This window comes from Rhinopithecus roxellana, chromosome 1 (assembly GCF_007565055.1).
Source record: "Rhinopithecus roxellana isolate Shanxi Qingling chromosome 1, ASM756505v1, whole genome shotgun sequence".
NCBI classification, from domain to species: Eukaryota; Metazoa; Chordata; class Mammalia; order Primates; family Cercopithecidae; genus Rhinopithecus; species Rhinopithecus roxellana.
Window position 1 is genome coordinate 78045314 of NC_044549.1, and position 21932 is coordinate 78067245.

General features: G+C 37.3%; 1 protein-coding gene across 2 annotated transcripts in view; it reads right to left on the reverse strand.

Annotated features, from left to right (window-relative positions):
* ERC2 (ELKS/RAB6-interacting/CAST family member 2) overlaps positions 1-21932 on the reverse strand; it is a 1016559-nt gene that overhangs the window by 697068 nt on the left and 297559 nt on the right. For both annotated transcript variants that reach the window (XR_004059350.1, XM_030938245.1), the window contains exon 4: positions 18857-18931. Coding sequence is in view for 1 of the 2 variants with exons in the window: in XM_030938245.1 (XP_030794105.1) it covers positions 18857-18931 (75 nt within the window). In the remaining variant the exon portion in view is untranslated. The remainder of the gene's footprint in view (positions 1-18856; positions 18932-21932) is intronic.

Genomic DNA, 21932 nt, shown 5'->3' on the forward strand with positions numbered 1-21932 from the left:
CAAGATGGAGCAAATAAAGTTAATATTTAAACTTTGCAAGAATGTCATGTCAATTCAGACTCCCCAGGAGGGCCCCTTGAGAGTCCAAATTGCCAGTCATCAAGCCTCAGACTTGGCAGAATTTTTGAAGTAGGACAGTTAGTCCAATCCCTTCATTTGTCAGATAAGAAGAGTGAGAGCCAGCGGGGACAAGGGACTTGCCAAATGCCCAATAGCCAGGAAGCTAAGTTCCTAGGCCATTTATTCTGCCATAGACCTCCTGAGACTTGCTATTTTTTCTCCACTGTTTTCTGCTTTCAAAGACACTTTTAAAGTCTTTTCAACATGCAAACTATGTGTATATTCAGAGCTAAGACTCTCTCTAAGTTTATTTAGTTCCTTTTCTCTGGTGGTCCCTGCTCAAATGCACAACCTCTTTTTTACAGATAAAACTCAATTTCCAAACTCAAAGGGAAGAGATGGAGAGACAAAGGATTCCTTGATCCTCTATTATATGCCAGGATTTTCCCATGCCTTAATTCATTTTAATCCCCACCACAACTCGTACAGACTAGTATCATGGACCCATTTCCCAGATGGGAAAACTGAAGCATAGAGAAGCAGTAAGCAGCAAGCAAAATTCTCAAATTTCCATAAATAGCCTAACCCTCTCCCATTTGGAACCTTCTCAGTTCAGCAAAAAAAAAAAAAAAAAAAAGAATTTTAAAAAATCATGCATTTTCAAGGTTTCTGATGATGGCTTTTTTTTTTTTTAAACAAACTCGCTTTTTCAAAATAATTCTTGATCATTTATATGTTTAGAAAAATACACATTATTGAAAATATGAAAATTTAGGGGAGTGATATGGTTTGGATCCATGTCCCCACCCAAATTTCATGTTCAATTGTAATCCCCAGTGTTGGAGGTGGGGTCTAGAATGAGGTGACTGGACCATGGAGGCAGTTTCTCATGAATGGTTTAGCACCATAAGCTTGATGCTGTCCTTGCAATAGTGAGTGAATTCTCATGAGATCGAGTCATTTAAAAGTGTGTGCACCCCCCCACCCCCCGCCCTACCTGCTTCGTGCTTCTACTCTGGCCATCTGACTGTGACTCCTCCCTCTTCACCTTTAACCATAATTGTAAGTTTCCTGAGGCCTCCCCAGAAGCCAAGCAAATGCCAGCAACATGCTTCCTCTACAGCCTGCAAAACTGAGCCAATTAAACCTCTTTTCTTTATAAATTAGCCAGTCTTCAGTATTTCATTATAGACATGTGAGAATGGACTAACATGGGAGGAAGGAAGAGGAAAAAAATCCTTTATAATCTCTCTTCCCAGAACAAATGTCAACATTTTAGTACATTTTCCCCCAAGTTTTTATTCCACATTGATAAATATAACCTTTTCACACATTAAGAATACTAAACCTCTAAACTACTATAAACCTTAAAAATACGTTTCATAGTTGGTTATTTTATTATTTTTCCAATTTTTATTTTAGATGCAGGGAGTATATGTACAGGTTTGTTACTTGGGTATACTGCATGATGCTGAGGTTTGGGGTACAAATGATCCCATCACCCAGGTATTAAGTATAGTACTCAATAGTTAGTTTTTCAACCCTTGTCCCCTTGCCTCTTTCCTCCCTAGTAGTCCCCAGTTTCTATTGTTGCCATCTTTATGTCCATGAGTACTTGATGGTTACCTCCCACTTACAAGTGAGAACGTGCAGAATTTGGTTTTCTGTTCCTGTGTTAATTCACTTAGGATAATGGCCTCCGGCTGCATCCATGTTGCTGCAAAGGACACGGTTTCATTCTCTTTTATTGCTGTATATAGTATCCCATGGTGTATATATACTATACTTTCTTCATCTAGTGCACCATTAATGGGCACCTAGGTTAATTTCATGTCTTTGCTATGGTGAATACTGTTGCAATGAACATGTAAGTGTGTGTGTCTTTTTGGTAGAACAATTTACATTCCTTTGGGTAATGGGATTGCTGGGTCAAATAGTAGTTATCTTTTAAATTCTTTGAGAAATCTCCAAACTGCTTTCTACAGAGGCTGACCTAATTTGCATTCCCACCAACAGTGTAGAAGTGCTTCCATTTCTCCACAACCTCACTAGCATCTGTTGTGTTTTGACTTTTTAATAATAGCCATCCTGACTGGTGTAAGATGGTTTCTCACTGTGGTTTTTATTTGCTTTTCTCTGATGATTATGTTTGTTGCACATTTGCATGTCTTCTTTTGAGAAGTGTCTGTTCATGTCTTTTGCCTAATTTTTCATGGAGTTATTTGTTTTTCTGCTTATTCAATGTTTAAGTTCCTGACAGATTCTGGATATTAGACCTTTGCTGGATGTGCAGCTTGCAAATATTTTCTCACATTCTGCAGCTATTGTTTGTTTCCTCCGTCAATAGTTTCTTCGGCTATGCAGAAGATCTTTAGTTAGGTCCCATTCAACAATTTTTGGTTTTGTTGCAATTGATTTTGAAGACTTAGTTATAAATTCTTTCACAAGGCCAATGTCCAGCATGGTGTTTCCTAGATTTTCTTCTAGGATTCTTATAGTTCAAGGTCTTACATTTAAATATTTAATCCATCTTGAGTTAAGCTTTATATATGTATATTTAAAATATATATATTATAAAAGGTATATAAATATATATATTTTTAAATATAAGTGTCTAGTTTCATTCTTCTGCATATGGCTAGCCAGTTATCCCAGCACCATTTATTAAATAGAAAGTTGTTTGCTTATCTTTGTCAATTTTTCAAAGTTCAGATGGCGATAGATGTGTGTATTTATGTCTGGGTTCTCTATTCTGTTCCACTGGTCTATGTGTCTGTTTTTATACCAATACTATGCTGTTTTGGTTACTGTAGCCTTATAGTATAGTTTGAAATTGGGTAATATGATGTCTCCAGCCTTGTTCTTTTTGCGTAGGATTGCTTATATGGTTTGGATGTTTGTCTACTCCAAATCTTGTGTTGAAATGTGATTCCCAATGGTGGAGGTGGGGCCTGGTGGGCGGTAATTGGATCATGGGAGTGGATCCTTCATGAATGGTTTAGCACCATCCCCTTGCTGCTAAGTGAATCCTTGCTCAGTTAGCTCACAGGAGATCTGGTTGTTGAAAATAGTCTGGGCCCTCCTCCCAGCTCTTGTTCCAGCTTGTCATGTGATATACCTGCTCCTGCTTTGCCTTCTGCCATGACTGTAATCTTCCTCAGGAAGCTTCCACATGAAGCTGAGCAGATGTTGTTGCCATGACTGTACAGCCTGCCGAACCATGAGCCAATTAAACTTCTTTTCTTTATGGATTACCCAGCCTCAGATATTTCTTTATAGCAATGTGAGGACAGCCTATTACAATCGCTTTGGCTATTCAAGTTCTTTTTTGGTTCCATAAAAACTTTAGAAAAGTTTTTTTCTAGTTCTGGGAAAAATGACATTGGTAGTTTGATAGGAATAGCCTTGAATCTGCACATTGCTTTGGGCAGTATGGCCATTTTAATGATGATTAGTCCACTCTATGAGCATGGAATGATTTTCCATTTGTTTATGTCATCTGTATTTCTTTGAGCAGTGTTTTGCAGTTCTCCTCATAGAGATCTTTCACCTCCTTGGTTAGATGTATTCCTAGGTATTGTGTGTGTGTGTGTATGTGTGTGTGTGTGTGTGTGTGTGTGTCTATTATAAACGAGATTGCATTCTTGATTTTGCTCTCAGCTTGAACAGTATTGGTATATAGAAATGTTGCTGATTTTTGTACATTGATTTTGTATCCTAAAACTTCACTGAAATTGTTTATCAGTTCCAGAAGCCTTTTGGCAGTCTTTAGGGTTTTCTAGGTATAGAATCACATCGTCAGTGAAGAGATATAGCTTGACTTCTTCTTTTCCTGTTTAGTTGCCTTTTATTTCTTTCTCTTGCCTGATTGCTCTGGCTAGCACTTTCAGTACTATGTTGATGAGGAGTAATGAGAGTGAGCATCCTTGTCTTGTTCCAGTTCTCAAGGAGAATGCATCCAGTTTTTGTCCATTCAATATGATGTTGGCCATGGGTTTGTCATAGATGGCTCTTATTATTTTGAGGTATGTTGTTTCAATGCCCAGTTTCTTGAGGGTTTTTATCATGAAGGGATGTTGGATTTTATTGAAAGCTTTTTCCACATCTATTGAGATTATCATATGGTTTTTGTTTTTAATTCTGTTTATGTGGTGAATCACACTTATTGATTTGCACATGCTGAACCAACTGTGCATTCCAAATATGAAGCCTACTTGATTGTGGTGAGTTAATTGTTTGATGTTGTTGAATTTGGCTTGATAGTATTTTGTTGAGGATTTTTGCATCTATATTCATCAGGGATATTGGCCTGTAGTTTTCTTTTTTTGTTGTATCTTTTCCAGGTTTTGGTATCAGGATGATACTGACTTTGTAGAATTAGGGAGGAGTCTGTGCTCCTTGACTTTTTGGTACACTTCCAGTAGAACTAGCACAGCTCTTCTTTGTATGTCTGACAGAATTCAACTGTGAATCCATCCAGTTCAAGGCTTTTTTGGTTAGTAGGTTTTTTTGTTACTTATTCAATTTCAGAACTCAATATTGGTCCATTCAGTGTTCCCATTTCTTCCTCATTCAATCTTGAGAGAGTGTGTGTTTCCAGAAATTTACCCATTTCCTCTAGATTTTCTAGTTTGTGTGCATATAGGTGTTCATAACAGTCTCTGAGGATCTTCTGTATTTCTGTGGGATAAGTTGTAATGTCACCTTTGTCATTTCTGATTGTACTTATTTGGATCTTCTTTCTTTCTTTGTTAATCTAGCAAACGATCTATCAATCTATCTGCTCAAAAACCAATTTTTAGTTTCATTGATTCTTTGTATGCATTTTTGGGTCTCAATTGTGTTCAGTTCTGCTCTGATTTTTGTTAATTCTTTTCTTCTGCTAGCTTTGGGGTAAGTTTGCTCTTGTTTTTCTAGTTTTTCTAGGAATGATGTTAGATTGTTAATTTGAGATCTTTCTAACTTTTTGAGGTAGGCATTTAGCAATACAAACTTTCCTCTTAACACAGCTTTTGCTCTGTCCCAGAACTTTTGGTATCTTGTGTCTCTGTTTTCATGTACTTCAAAGAATTTTTATATTTCTGCCTTAATTTCATTGTTTACTCAAGTCTTTCAGGAGCAAATTGTTTAATTTCCATGTAATTATGTGCTTTTGAGAGATCTTCTTGGTATTGATTTCTATTTTTATTCCACAGTGGTCCAAAAATATGGTTAGTATGATTTCAATTTTTCTGAATTTATTGAGACTTGATTTATGGCTGAGCATGTGGTTGATCTTGGAGTATGTTCTGTGTGCAGGTGAGAAGAACATATATTCTGTGGTTAATGAGTGGACTATTCTGTAGATGTTTATTAGGTCCAATTGGTTAAGTGTTGTGTTTAAGTCCAGAATTTCTTTGTTAATTTTCTGTCTCGATGATCTGTCTAATGCTTACAGTGGGGTGTTGAAGTCTCCCACTATTATCGTGTGTTGCTGTCTAAGTCTTTTCACAGGTCTACAAGTTCATATTTTTGAATCAATCTGAGTGCTCCAATGTTGGGTATATACATTTTTAGGTTAGAAAAGTCTTTATCCTTTATCATTATGTAATGGCTTTCTTTGTCTTTTTTAACTGTTGTTGGTTTTAAAGTCTGTTTTATCCAACATAGGAATAGTGACCCCCGCGCTCCTTTTTTGTTTGTTTGTTTTTTATTTGTACGGTAGATCTTTCTCCAACTCTACTTTGAGCCTATGGGTGTTGTTACATGTGATGTGGGTCTCTTGAAGACAACAGACAGATAAATCTTGTCTTTTTATCCAACTTTTCATTCTGTGACATTTAAGTGGGGCATTTAGACTATTTACATTCAAGGTTAATATTGACACGTGAGTTTTTGATCCTATCATGAAGTTGCTTGCTGGTTGCTTTGTAGTTTTGATTGTGTGGTTCCTTTGTAGGGTCTATGGGCTATGTACTGTGTTTTTGTGGCATCAGGTATCATTCTTTTCTATCCATATTTAGAATGCCCTTAAGAATCTCTTGTAAGCCTTAAGTAAGCAAAGTTCTTGATCGTTTCCTTTGTAATATTTTCCTTTATTTTTAATAACAGTTTTCATGAGATATAATAAACATAGCATAAAATTCACCCTTTTAAAGTGTATAATTCAGAGGTTTGTGCAACCATCACTGCTATTTAATTCCAGAACATTTTCATCATGCAAAGTCCAGTACCCAGTAGCAGTAACTCTTCTTTCCTCCTTCCACCTAGCTCCTGGCAATCACTAGTCTACTTTTTGTCCCTAATTTGCCTATATTGGACATTTAATTAATAGTATCATATAATATGCAGCCTTTTCTGACTGAGTTCTTTCACTTAGTATGTTTTCAAGATTCATCCATGTTACAGCATATATCAGTACTTTATTACATTTTACTGATGAGTAATATTCTACTATGTGGATATACCTTATTTTGTCTCTTCATATATCAGATGATAGACATTTGGGTTGTTTTAGCATTTTGCTATTATAAATAATGGTAGCATGAACATTTGTGAACAGTGTTTTGTGTGGACATATGTTTTCAATTCTATTGGGTGTGTGCCTATAAGTGAAATTTCTAGGTCATGTGGTAACTCTATGTTTAACATTTTGAGAAACTGCTAAACAGTTTTCCAAAGTGGGCTTTACCATTTTATGTTCCCACCATCAACATATGAGAGTTCTAATTTTTCCACATCCTCCCCAACACTCATTATTGTCTGTCTTTTTTATTTTAGCCATCCTAGTATGGGAGAAGTTGTATGTAATGCTGGTTTTGATTGGTATTTCCCTAATGACAAATGATGTTGAGTATTTTTTATGTCCTTATTGGCCATTTGTATTCTTCTTTGGAGAAATGTCTAATTAAATCCTTTGCCCAGTTTTGTAATTGAGTTATCTTTTTATTGATGAATTATTTTTCCTTTATTTTTGTTGTTTTGTTTGTTTGTTTGTTTGTTTGTTGTTGGAGACGGAGTCTCGCTCTGTCGCCCAGGCTAGAGTGCAGTGGCTGGATCTCAGCTCACTGCAAGCTCTGCCTCCCGGGTTTACGCCATTCTCCTGCCTCAGCCTCTGGAGTAGCTGGGACTACAGGTGCCCGCCACCTCGCCCGGCTAGTTTTTTTGTATTTTTTTTAGTAGAGACGGGGTTTCACCGTGTTAGCCAGGATGGTCTCGATCTCCTGACCTCGTGATCCGCCCGTCTCGGCCTCGCAAAGTGCTGGGATTACAGGCTTGAGCCACCGCGCCCGACCTTTTCCTTTATTTTTAAAGGAATATTTTAATTAAAGTATTAATATAATATTAGAAAGAACCCAAATCGTAGGTTTTCAGAATGATGAATTGTGATCAAGTGAACACATTTGGGCCAACTCGATCACAAAACAGAATATAATAGAAAAAGAATACTACCTGTACTTCAGATACCTCCTTCCTGGCCCTCCCAACATTCACTTTTCCCTCCTCTTCTTCAAATTAATTACTATACAGACATCTAATACTACCAGTTAGTTTAGCTTGTTTTGGGAACATATATTGTATATGCTCTTTTGTGGCTGGCTTCTTTCAACATTATTTTGGGGGTAGTATTCATTTATGCTATTGCACATGACAATAGCTTGGTCCTTCAAATTGCCATATAGCATTTCATTGCATGAATATTCCATTACTGTTTTATCTACCCTACTGATGACAGCTGTTTCACTTGTTTAAAACTTTTAGTTATCTACATTTAGTTATGTTTTGTACCTTTTCATTTAAATTAGGTCTTGTATAGCCATTGTTAGACTTGCTCTTATATCTTTGCGGTTTTTTAATACCAGTGTAAGTGATATTGTTTTCTCAATTTCATATCCTAATTGTTTATAACTAGTATGTAGAAATAAGATTCATTTTAAAATACTGGCCAGCCATTTGGCTAAATGTATTTACTAATCTAATATTGTATATATGGATTCACTGATATTTTCTACAGACACAATTATGGTACTTGTGAATAAAAATGTGTGGTTTTTTTTTTTGTCTTTCTAGTTTTTAAACCTAGGATGTCCATAACATTATCGAATAGAACTCATGGTAACCGTAGAGGTGTTTATACTATTTTCTGATGGTAGTTTGTATTTCTATGGGGTCGGTGGTGATATCCCCTTCATCATTTTTTATTGCGTCTCTTTGATTCTTCTCTCTTTTCTTCTTTATTAGTCTTGCTAGCAGTTTTCAATTTTGTTGATCTTTTCAAAAAACCAGCTCCTGGATTCATTGATTTTTTGGAGGGTTTTTTGTGTCTCTATCTGCTTCAGTTCTGCTCTGATCTTAGTTATTTCTTGCCTTCGGCTAGCTTTTGAACGTGTTTGCTCTTGCTTCTCTAGTCCTCTACGCAAATAAACTAGAAAAACCTAGAAGAAATGGATAATTTCCTGGACACTTACACTCTCCCAAGACTAAACCAGGAAGAAGTTGAATCCCTGAATAGACCAATAGCAGGATCTGAAATTGAGGCAATAATTAATAGTCTACCAACCAAAAAAATTACAGGACAAGACAGATTCACAGCCGAATTCTACCAGAGGTACAAGGAGGAGTTGGTACTATTCCTTCTGAAACTATTCCAATCAATAGAAAAAGAGGGAATCCTCCCTAACTCATTTTACAAAGCCAACACCATCCTGATACCAAAGCCTGACAGAGATACAACCAAAAAAGAGAATTTTAGACCAATATCCCTGATGAACATCAATGCAAAAATCCTCAACAAAATACTGGCAAACCGAATCCAGCAGCACATCAAAAAGCTTATCCACCACGATCAAGTGGGCTTCATCCCTGGGATGCAAGGCTGGTTCAACATACACAAATCAATAAATGTAATCCAGCATATTAACAGAACCAAAGACAAAAACCACATGATTATCTCAATAGATGCAGAAAAGGCCTTTGACAAAATTCAACAGCCCTTCATGCTAAAAACTCTCAATAAATTCGGTATTGATGGAACATATCTCAAAATAATAAGAGCTATTTATGACAAACCCACAGCTGATATCATACTGAATGGGCAAAAACCGGAAGCAATCCCTTTGAAAACTGTCACAAGACAGGGATGCCCTCTCTCACCACTCCTATTCAACATAGTGTTAGAAGTTCTGGCTAGGGCAATCAGGCAGGAGAAAGAAACAAAGGATATTCAGTTAGGAAAAGAAGAAGTCAAATTGTCCCTGTTTGCAGAAGACATGATTGTATATTTAGAAAACCCCATCATCTCAGCCCCAAATCTCCTTAAGCTGATAAGCAACTTTAGCAAAGTCTCAGGATACAAAATTAATGTGCAAAAATCACAAGCATTCTTATACACCAGGAACAAACAGAGAGCCAAATCGTGAATGAACTCCCATTCACAATTGCTTCAAAGAGAATAAAATACCTAGGAATCCAACTTACAAGGGATGTCAAGGACCTCTTCAAGGAGAGCTACAAACCACTGCTCAGTGAAATAAAAGAGGACACAAACAAATGGAAGAACACAGCATGCTCATGAATAGGAAGAATCAATATTGTGAAAATGGCCATACTGCCCAAGGTGATTTATAGATTCAATGCCATCCCCATTAAGCTACCAATGACTTTCTTCACAGAATTGGAAAAAACTACTTTAAAGTTCATATGGAACCAAAAAAGACCCCATATTGCCAAGACAATCCTAAGCAAAAAGAACAAAGCTGGAGGCATCACGCTACCTGACTTCAAACTATACCACAAGGCTACAGTAACCAAAACAGCATGGTACTGGTACCAAAACAGAGATAGAGACCAATAGAACAGAACAGAGCCCTCAGAAATAATACCACACATCTACAGCCATCTGATCTTTGACAAACCTGAGAGAAACAAGAAATGGGGAAAGGATTTCCTATTTAATAAATGGTGCTGGGAAAATTGGCTAGCCATAAGTAGAAAGCTGAAACTGGATCCTTCCCTTACTCCTTATATGAAAATTAATTCAAGATGGATTAGAGACTTAAATGTTAGACCTAAAACCATAAAAACCCTAGAAGAAAACCTAGGGAATACCATTCAGGACATAGGCATGGGCAAGGACTTCATGTCTAAAACACCAAAAGCAATAGCAACAAAAGCCAAAATTGACAAATGGGATCTAATTAAACTAAAGTGCTTCTGCACAGCAAAAGAAACTACCATCAGAGTGAACAGGCAACCTACAGAATGGGAGAAAATTTTTGCAATCTACTCATCTGACAAAGGGTTAATACCCAGAACCTACAAAGAACTCAATCAAACTTACAAGAAAAAAACAAGCAACCCCATCAAAAAGTGGGCAAAGGATATGAACAGACACTTCTCAAAAGAAGACATTCATACAGCCAACAGACACATGAAAAAATGCTCATCATCACTCGCCATCAGAGAAATGCAAATCAAAACCACAATGAGATACCATCTCACACCAGTTAGAATGGCAATCAATAAAAAATCAGGAAACAACAGGTGCTGGAGAGGATGTGGAGAAATAGGAACACTTTTACACTGTCGGTGGGACTGTAAACTAGTTCAACCATTGTGGAAAACAGTGTGGCGATTCCTCAAGGATCTAGAACTAGAAATACCATTTGACCCAGCCATCCCATTACTGGGGATATACCCAAAGGATTATAAGTCATGCTGCTATAAAGACACATGCACACGTATGTTTATTGCGGCACTATTCACAATAGCAAAGACTTGGAATCAACCCAAATGTCCATCAGTGACAGACTGGATTAAGAAAATGTGACACATATACACCATGGAATACTATGCAGCCATAAAAAAAGGATGAGTTTGTGTCCTTTGTTGGGACATGGATGCAGCAGGAAACCATCATTCTCAGCAAACTATCACAAGAAGAGAAAACCAAACACTGCATGTTCTCACTCATAGGTGGGAATTAAACAATGAGATCACTTGGACACAGGAAGGGGAGCATCACACGCCGGGTCCTATTGTGGGGAGGGGGTACAAGGGAGGGATAGCATTAGGAGATATACCTAATGTAAATGATGAGTTAATGGGTGCAGCACACCAACACGGCACATGTATATATATGTAACAAAACTGCACATTGTGCACATGTACCCTAGAACTTAAAGTATAAAAAAAAAAAAGAAGTGATGGTAATCGGCTTATTGTCTTACTCCTTATATCATAGAGAAAGCTTTCAACATTTTACCATTGTACATGATATTACCTAAAGCTTTCTTGTAACTATTCTTATTAGATTAAGAAAATCCTCTACTTCCGAGTTTCTTACAAACATTTTTGGGGGCCAGGGATGGATGTTGCATTTATCAAATGCTTTTTCTGTACCTATGAATTATATTCATTTTCTCCTTTATCTTCTTAATTTAGTGGATAACATGATTGATAGCCAAATATCAGTCCAACTTTACATTCCTAAAATAAACACCACTTGGTCATGTCATTTATTTGTCATTGAGTTCAATTCACTAGGATATTTTCTATCATCAGTGTTTACTCAGGAGATTGCTTGTAATTTTCCTTTTTTGTAATATATTTGCTGGGTATGAATATCAAACATATGCTGGCCTCATAAAACAAGATAGGAAATGCTCCCTCTTTTTCTATTCTGGAAGAGTTTCTGTACGATTGATTTCATTTCCTCTTCAAACATTTGGTACAATTCACTGAAAAAAGCCATCTGGGCCTCTAATTGTTTCTGTTTGGTTTGGGTTTTTAGGTTTTTAGTTTGGTGGTAAGATTTTAAATTATAGAATCATTTCCTTTAATATAAAAGACTACTCAGATATTCTATTTCTTCTTAAGCAAGTTTTGACAAGTTGTGTTTTTAAAAGAATTTTTTCATTTATCTGAAATTTCAACTTTATTATCATAAGTTGCTAATAAAATCCTCTCATATTTTTAATGTTAATAAGATTTATAGTGATGCCTCCCTTCATCCCTGATATTGGTTATTTTTGCTGTCTCTACTCTTCTTGATGATTCTAACCAGGATTTGTTATTTTTGTTAATCTCTTCCAAGAAACAGCACTTAGCTTTGGTGCTCCTCTCTAGTATATGTTTATTCTCTATTTATTTAATGTTAGCTTTTATGTTTACTATTTCTTTCTCTCTACCTTCTTTTTCTACTGGTTTAATGTGATCTACCACAGCTTTTAAACTTACAATGTCTTCTCTCAACCAAACTGAATGATTTGTTCTTCCAAAGACACTCCTTATACTTACTAGACTCGTGGCTCTTATAGTTTCCACTGTTTATAAACCATATTCCCCTTTACCAAAATCATACCAGTTTTTCAAGGCTCTCTCCAAATGCTACCTCCTCCAGAAAGCATTCTATATTCTTCTCTTATTTGATATCCTTTGACTCCTCATAGCTCATTTGCCCTTCTTAAGTCACTTTATAACCTGGTTTATGTACTTCATACCATTAGCTCCTTAAATACTTCGAGCTCAGTTTTTCTGAAAGCCTCACCATGGTGCTGTACACAAAATACTTGCTCAGTAAACCCTAGTGCTTATGATTCAACTTCAGGAGTTAGAGTCACAAAAACTAACCTGGGTAATAGCAGGAATTATTGACTGTCAACATTTAGTCAAACATTTAGAGTCAAATACATCATAAGAAGAGTTTGGAGGAAAGGGAAAGAATTCTCATCTTCTAAAAAAAATCTTACTTGCTTCTAAAAAAATATCTTACTTGCTTCTAAGTGACAACCATATATCATCCAGAGCTAACATTTGACTTGACCATCACTTAAAACTCACATTTTGCCCATTATTTAAGGCAAATAGTTAAATGGGATAAAGGGGTTTGCTGTTGTTTTATATTGGGGGTTCCAGTTGGAAAATGAGAAGGTAAAGAAATTTCCCAAGGAAAAAAAAAATAAGCTAAAGGATAATTCTAATATTGTAAATGCACACTGCACATCAGAATACGCAGTCCTTTACAAGTTTGAACAAGTTATCACACCAGGCTGTTAAAAAAAGACTTCAGAGCAAGACTTAAAATGCAGGGGGAGAAACAGGGCGTATGTTGGCTGTAACATACATATTTGGAGCCCTATTTAGAGTCATGATAACACATACATGTAAAAAGAATGAGTTTTACCTTTTAGCACAAAGTACAGCTCTGCACCTTTCCAAAAATATCACATAAGCCACTCTGTCTCTCATGAGCTGTCTCTACCCATTCTAGGATGCAAACCTCAAGGCACAATTTCCAAAGTAAATATTGAAAGAAAAAACATTTGAACCTATGGCCTATCTTTAGTAAAGGCAGAAAGAAGGAGTAAAGAGTGCAAGAGCTTTGAGGGGAAACTTATGTTGAAATCTCAGCTGCCAATTTGACTAGCCGCAGGACCATGGGCAGGTTGCTTATCCTCTCTAACCCGTAGCTTTCTCATCTGTGAAATGGAGATAACTGTGCCTATTCACAGGTTTATTGCACATCAAGTGCTGTAGCCCTCATGTGTGGTAGTGATGTTGTTGTCATTGTGTATTACTGCTGGTGCAGGTGGCACTGTTGTTGTTAGTGCTGTTATTGTTTTTAATAGCCACAAAAGGAGCAGGGGCATACTCTTAAGGCCTAAAAGCCATCATCATAATTGCTTTACTAGAAAAACTGGGATTGGCACAAATTTCATATGAACACAGCATCCTGGGAGGAGGTAAATGAACTAAACCTAGGTAGGCCCTACAGTCAAAGAAGTGTCAGCTACTTCAGAGTGTCCCTGACCAAATTCCAGGACTCAGACAAGTTCACAATGGGTATTGGGTTGTGTTCAGTAGTCTAGGTTTGCCTTTGAACTCTCTCCCCTTCCTAGTTACATGAAACTCAGGAAAGTTGCCAAGTAGTAGTTCTTGACTTCACAGTGTTCCAGTATATCCCTTTCATATTTTGTGGAACTAAGCAGGCTAAATTTGACCAAATACCAAGACACCTTTTAAGTGAAACTTAACCCAGCTGCAGGTCAGCTCCATGCAGAACAACAGTTATCTGCCTGGGCACGAAAACAAAGTAAAGTCTTATTTTTATAACAAAAAAATTAACCTCTGCATTAAAGTTGTACCTGAATGCAAAATCATGTTCTTTCACCAATAGTACCACTTACACTTCAGCAACTTAGAGGAACTCAGTCTTACTTTGCTTACTACTTACTTCCAATAACAAAAAGCCTGGTGGGGACAAATGTCACTCAAGAGGAACAGCTCAAGGCACACAAGTGCTCTCGCTGACCATGGGACTGGAAAGTTAAATACCCACAATCCTCACTTCAATTACCACAGAAATACTGCTTTTAACTTCACATTATGTCTCTGGCTTCTTAATCCACTTTAGTTAACAAGTTCACCAAATCAAGCACATATTCTGAAACTTTTACTAAAACCCTTATGTCACTCATATATGTCTTCTTTGATAAATTCTGCTGAAAATCTGATAGTTTCTGCTGTACTAGCAAAATGTTTGTTTTTCCCAAAGAATATCATTTAATGTTTTAAGCAAATGAGATCTAGAAAACTCTATGTATGTTCTTTTCAGCCTCAGCTGCTAAGTTTGGAGTGAAGTTTTATGTGTAATCTCAGTTATTATTATTACTCTAAGGGTTGGGTTTTTACATTTTTTAAAAAGCACAACATTCTCCCTGCCCTTCCATTTGTGATTGTTGGAGCTGCTGTAGCCATTTGCTCAGAGTCAGGGAAAGGTTGCCTGAAAATAGAGCTCACATGAAGGCAGACAAGATAAGGGATGGAATAAGAGAAAATGGGATCTGCTAACATCTTTTGAGCCTCTGGATCAAGATATGCCCAAAGTAATACCCCTGTTTTTTGCCAGTAAATTTTTTTCCAATAAATTTCCTTTTGAGTTTAGCCACTTAGAAATAGATTTTCCTTCACTTAAAAGTTCTCACAATGAAAAAGGGGTTTGAGATTATTTGACAAGAACTGCCATTACTGTCATTCATTTTCTTAAAAAAAAAAAAAAAAAAACCAAATGGCTTTATGAATGACACAAGAAAGTAAAACTTTTGGACGTCATGTTTATGTCATGTCAAATTTATAATAAAAATAAGTTACACATTCTTTCAAAGGAATTAGCATTAAAGAAAGAAAAAAGAGAAAACAAGCCTTTTAACTGCCATTCTTATTGACAGTTATCCACAAGAGCAGAAAAGAAGAGCTTAGTAAAGAATCTTTAGACAGAAAAGCAAAAGAAGGAGGAGCACTGCAATACCTACAAGAAACTAATTTTCCAAGAAACACACACAATGTTCTAAGTGCAAACTTGGAACATACCTGCCAGACCAAAACAGGATCAAAATTAAAAGTTGAAGCTTCCTGCAAGAAGATAAATTACAAATAACTTTATTCACTTGGCTTCCTTTCATTTTTCATTCAGGTAGCTTTAGCTCCCAGGCTCAACTGGCTGGTAGTAGATGTGATGTCTGCAAAAGAACTGCCCCCAATTTGATGCAGGCAGATGATATTTCCCAAGGTTCACCCCAGAAAAACACATTTTCACAACTCCAAAGTCCAGGGAGGGAACACAAAAATCTAGAACTACCAGACTGTGGTTCTAAATAGTGCTTAAATTTAAGCAAGATTTCACAGACTTTCACAACAAAAGTCTTTTGTGAGTTTTTGCAAAGTGTGTACATGGGGACAATGGGGGTTGAAGCTCACCCTTAGTTCCTCCAAAAAGCAAGAAACAAATAGGGATAATCTCTGAGCCCAATTTAGTCTATGAAATCTCTTCTTTTTTTTTTTTTCTTTGAGACAATGTCTCACAATGTCACCCAGGCTGGAGTTCTGTGGCAAGATCTTGGCTAACTGCAACATCCGCGTCCCAGGTTCAAGTGATTCTCCTGCCTCTGCCTCCTGAGTAGCTGGTATTACAGGTGCCCGCCACCACACCTAATTAAATTTTTTTTTTTTTTTTTTTTTGAGACGGAGTCTCGCTCTGTCGCCCAGACTGGAGTGCAGTGGTGCGATCTTGCCTCACTGCAAGCTCCACTTCCCGGGTTCACGCCATTCTCCTGCCTCAGCCTCCCGAGTAGCTGGGACTACAGGCGCCCGCCACCACGCCCGGCTGATTTTTTGTATTTTTCAGTAGAGACGGGGTTTCACCGTGTTAGCCAGGATGGTCTCGATCTCCTGACCTCGTGATCCGCCCGCCTAAGCCTCCAAAGGGCTGGGATTACAGGCGTGAGCCACTGCATCCGGGCCTAATTTTTGTATTTTTATTAGAGACGGGGTTTCACCATGTTGGTCAGGCTGGTCTCAAACTCCTGACCTTGTGATCTGCCTGCCTCGGCCTCCCAAAGTGCTGGGATTACAGGTATGAGCCACTGCACCCCGCCAAGAAATCTCTTCTTAATTTTAAATTCTATCAAGGCACTAGATGACACCAATGTTTACCCAGGGCTAAAATACAACAGGGTCTCAAGTTCCACTCACTAGGCTGAAGGGTCAGCTCGATTTGGTAGTCAACTCTAAAGCCTGTACAATATGAACTTCCAATATTCCCACCAATTTCATAGGGGTGTAATGTACAAAATCAGATGAGATCACAGCCTCCAGCCTGAGCTATACACATGGCTGAGATGACCCTCTACCAGCTGCCTCCATAACTCAATTTAGGTATGTTGAGGATAGATGTTAATGGGACCCAGACTTCTCTGATGACAAGACAGAAGGCAGTGCTTTTGTAAGTTAACAGGCAACCAAAAAAACAACAGAAAAACTTGAGGATCAGTTTCCTGAAAATTATATTGATCTTCATTTGTCCTAAAAATACAAATGCCTTATGCCTACAAATCAGCAACATTGCCATCCATAAAAGGAAAACTCTAGGTTCAATTTACTGATAATATGTGGATATGAATTTGCCCTAGAATTCAAGTTTCTCTGCCTTCCCATGTAGATAACCTGAGTTTTTTATTTATAATTTTTTGTTTTATAATAAAACATAATGCTAGAAACAACAAACTAGGGTCTAACATATTTTTCTACTTTAAAAAGTCACAAAAAAGATACCAATTGTCTTTGTATGGAGACATTTACCAGGAAACTATCCACCACATTAGAAGAGATGTTTCTCCTGTTTTTTCCAAAGGCCTTGGGAACTCTCTCTTTTTAAAAAAAAAAAAATGATAATTTAGAAATAGATTATATATACATCCTCTTCTCCATTACTATTTGTGCTGACTTGGAAGGTGGGTGTGGAGGTAGGTGGAAGGGGACTGAGTCACCCTTTGCAAAAAAAAAAAAATCAAGTCTTTTGTCCTTTTGTCTTTTCATTTTCCCTTTTTTTTTCTTTTCTTTTTTTTACGCCTTAACCAAGTATCAGGTTTGATTCCAATGTGAAGTGAGGATAAACTCTGAATTATGAACCACTGGCCTACCATTCCCCAGTGTAGAATGTTCAGTTTCTTTTCAAAATGTTTAAATTATATAAGTTTAAAACAACTGATGAGCCAGGGTTGATAATTATTTTTAATCCTATTGGCATTTAGTGCCTTCAAATATATTTTTCAAACCCAGATGCTACAAATACATTATGAGTGCCTTGACTCATGTAACCTCATTTGGGGGACACATAGTTTTAAAGCAAATGACCTGTATCATTTTCACAAAAATCCACTTGGATGAAGAAGTTGTCATTGAATAAGAAAAACAATCCCTACTCAGAATTGCACATGCCAAGAATTCAAAAGCTCATATTAGTTTCTTTTCCCCCAAAACTTGGGAATTTGGGGACAGATAATTCAAAATCATATGCTGCAAGAAGGATTGAGAAGACTCATCATCCTATCAGCAAGCTTTAGAATTCTCTTGCAGGCCCATGGTGACCAGCAGACTCCCTGAGTGTTAAACTTGAGCATGGAATTTTCAGATTGCAAACATCTTGGTTATAAACTTAGTGTTTCTTAATGGAACACATTAGATCAAGAATTATTTATTATTGAGATAAATACTTTACTATTTGCACCCTTCTGGCAAAAACTGTAAATAAAAAGTTTTCAAATTTCTAGATACTAGCAAAGAAATTGAGTTTCATTTAGACCAGTTTGTTAATCATAGATCATGACTTGGCCTTGCTCATTTACTTCATGATTCCTTAAATGTCCTGAATCCTCTCAGAAGGATTTTTCTATTCCTTTAAACAGTGTATCTCTATGCCTGCACAGCTAAATAGGATACTTTGCAAGTACTTAGTAAAGTGTTATTACTTCCAGACTTGGTTAGGAGAAAATACTGGGGTCACAAGAAAGTATTTTTTCTTGAAAAGTATTTCAATTTTGAAAATTTTGCTGATAGCATAATTTTAATTATTTAACAATACCACTGCATGTAAAATAACTTCCCTTTGCCAACTCTTAATTTCTCAAAGGTGCTTTTTATTGTGATGTGAATAGGAGGAAAAGAATTACTATAGTTTTAAAATTTTACTTTTAAAACACACACAAAACCTCCCTAGGATTAGACATGCTTTGCAAAGGAACCCAGCTCCTTTCAGCCAATGGATTCTTGAGCCCTTTATTCTTTTGCCCAGAAAAGGAATCCTAATTAAAGGGCCAATAAATTAAATGTGCCCAGGAAGGTAAAAAATTTCAGAAGTAAAGCACCCAGCAGGGTGCCTAGAGAAAAACACGAGGTTCATTTCATGTTTATATTAGGCACCACCAAGTTAGAACAAACTCCCAAGGCATAACTGTTTCTGACAAAAGTACACAGTTCCTACCTTCATTTCGATGACAGTCTGAAGAGCCTTCGTCTTGGCTGGCTCTGGCTGAAGCTGGCTTCTTCGGTGCAATTCCTGGGGAGGAACACGATAGAAATAAGCCTGACGGTTCATCCTTCCGTTATACCATAACCTTTACACAGGTACTACACAGCCTGCTGGGTCCAGTTTCCCTGTGCACAGACATAAACAAGCCACAGGTGCCTCTTCCCCCACACTCTTTAGCATCCCTCCTGCCTGGAGCCTGCGTTCCAGTGGAAAGCTCCTGGCACATGCGCTATTTCTGAAACTTCCATCAATAATTAATGTCAACTGTGACAAAGCCAGCAAGTAATCATAATCCAAATACTGTTCAACACTGGGGCTGATGCCCAGCCATCAAATCATAATTTACTAAATTACATTACTCTGTGCTCCCAATACAAACACAGCAAGGAAACAGAGGAAAGAAAATGACTAACGTGGTTGCAAATCCGCTGCACGCATGGCATTTTGCTACCGAGGTAGGTTTGAAATGAGCAATTTAAAACCATTTCAGTACAACTGTGTCACTTTTGAGAGTGATTTGATGAAGCCCTGTGAATCTCTTGCTTCCGAATTTACAGTTTCAGTCCTTGTTTAAAATCACATCTGTGGGTGATATATTTATGTATCATGATGCCAAGAAATTAAAATTGGCATTAGTATCAACAGTGTTAGAGGGGAGGAAAAAAAATTGTTAAAGCCAGATGTGGACCCAAAAACCCCTGTAACGATGATGAACATTTATTTAGGTAAAAAGCAAACACCACGATTACAATTTTTATCTTGAAGGGTCACTTTTTATATGCTTCTCCTCAAAAGAACACTTCTGTTGAGACTTTGAAAAGTTGCCTTAGCAGAAGAGAGAGATAAAGACAATGTGTGTTCGGATCACACTTGGATTTTCTTAACTATCAACAGGTTTAGGAGAATGACCAGTTGGCAGGAGTAAACAAAAGTGCTCACACATACGCACGCTGCTGATTCAGGTCACCTATGGAATAATTCTATCGATACTTACTTCTGTTTCCACAAAAATCAATTTAGAGTCAACATGGGGTAGTTCTAGACTTGCAGAACCACTGAATCACAAACACTTACTTTTTTTTTTTTAAAAAAAGGGGGGGAGTTAAAAAAGAGAATCAATATCATTTCTAGCTTTCTGCAAGTAAAGGCATTTAAAATTAACTCTACCTCCACCACTATCATCTACTATCACTGTCACTTCAAAAAGATATGACATGGGGTCGGGCGCGGTGGCTCACACCTGTAATCCCAACACTTTGGGAGGCCAAGGTGGGCAGATCACAAGGTCAGAAGATTGAGACCATCCTGGCAAACACGGTGAAATCCCATCTCTACTAAAAATACAAAAATTAGCTGGGCATGGTGGCGCGTGCCTGTAATCCCAGCTACTTGGGAGGCTAAGGCAGGAGGATCACTTAAGCCAGGGAGACAGAGGTTGCAGTGAGCTCAGATCGCACCACTGCACCCCAGCCTAGTGACAGAATGAGACTCCGTCCAAAAAAAAGATAGGCCACGTTAATGTAAAAGCTATCAGAACACTCAAGACCCACAATAAAAGACAGTCCTATCCAGAATAAGATAAGCAGGCAATCTTTTGCCCACATCCTATTATGCTATTCTTATTATATTTGCCAGTGGCCCAAGAAATCTTACAGGTGGAACATAGGGCATATGTCCAAGGACCAGTGTAGGGGAGTTAATACTACAGCTCTGGACCAGGAATCTGAAAATAATATTTTCTTCTCAAACTAATCACTGGCACAAATCAGCCACCCTGTACAAAGCTCTTTCTCAACCTCCAATTTGAGAAGTATGCTTCCTAACTATTCAAAATGCTCTTGCATCAGTCAGGATATTTTTTCCCCTAACATATCCCTGGGAAAGGATGAAGTCAACTGTTATCAAACATTTATGAATAGAGAAATAGAAAGAGATCCTGTGTCCCTCTAGAGGCACTGGACTGCAATCATCTGGCAACACTACCATTTTTGGACTCTGGAAATGGCAGAGATTTTCTGAAGGAAGGACCTTAAGGCAGCTGTCCTTTATTGAGCATCTGTGATGTTCCTAGCACTGCTTGTCTCATTCAAGCCTCAGCACTACCAAATGAAGATGTTGTACATGGTGAGCACAGTGGGCTGCTGGAAATTTAAAAAACCTGCACCCACCATGGTCAATATCAAGCTACCCAAGTGGCATCCCTGAATGCAGACTTGGGAAGGGAAACACAATAGCACCCCCCATTGTATGGTATTTTCTACCACACAGACACAATAAATGTAACAACCTCAAGATCTTAGATAATAGTAAAGTGTAATAAGAAATTAGGAAATTATGAGTTTTTAATGTAATTTATTTAATTGTGTGTTTGTATATTTAATTTGTAACTTTAGTTATTAGAACAAGTTTCCAATCAATTTGGAATCAATATATGGTTTTTTTCCAGCTTTCATGGGTCACTACAACCCAGTGCCAACATAGCATTGGGTGGATCCTATGAGATTTCAACCTCCACAAAGGAAAAATCTACTTGGTCCTCAACATTACTTCCAAGATTGCTGTAGTTCACTGGACCAATAAAAACTCATAGACAAGAAAACAGAAAGTAAGTCACTTGTCAGAGTTTCTCTGTAGCAACTGTTAGAAGAAATACATTTCACAGATCACCCATTCTGATGCCAGGTGGCACTGAAATCATCTTTTTAAAAGCCAGGAATGCAATTCATAATAATTTCATACCATAACAATTCCAAGTTCCAGAATTAAAATTATAACTTGAAGAGAGAGGTTAAGCTTGTATAAAACAAGGAAAAATAATGAAGAAACAACTAAGCAACACAGTGAAAATAAAAACCCCAGGGTAAAGGCAGGTGCTGCTGTAATTTCTGCCAAACACAAAAATATTGTCAAGGGTAAACATGCAATAAAAAAGCTAAACTTGTAGCAATAGTTATGCAAAAATGGAAACAGAGTTCTCTTTGCTATAATTATACAAATTATATTATAATACAAACCAGCTAAAAATCCA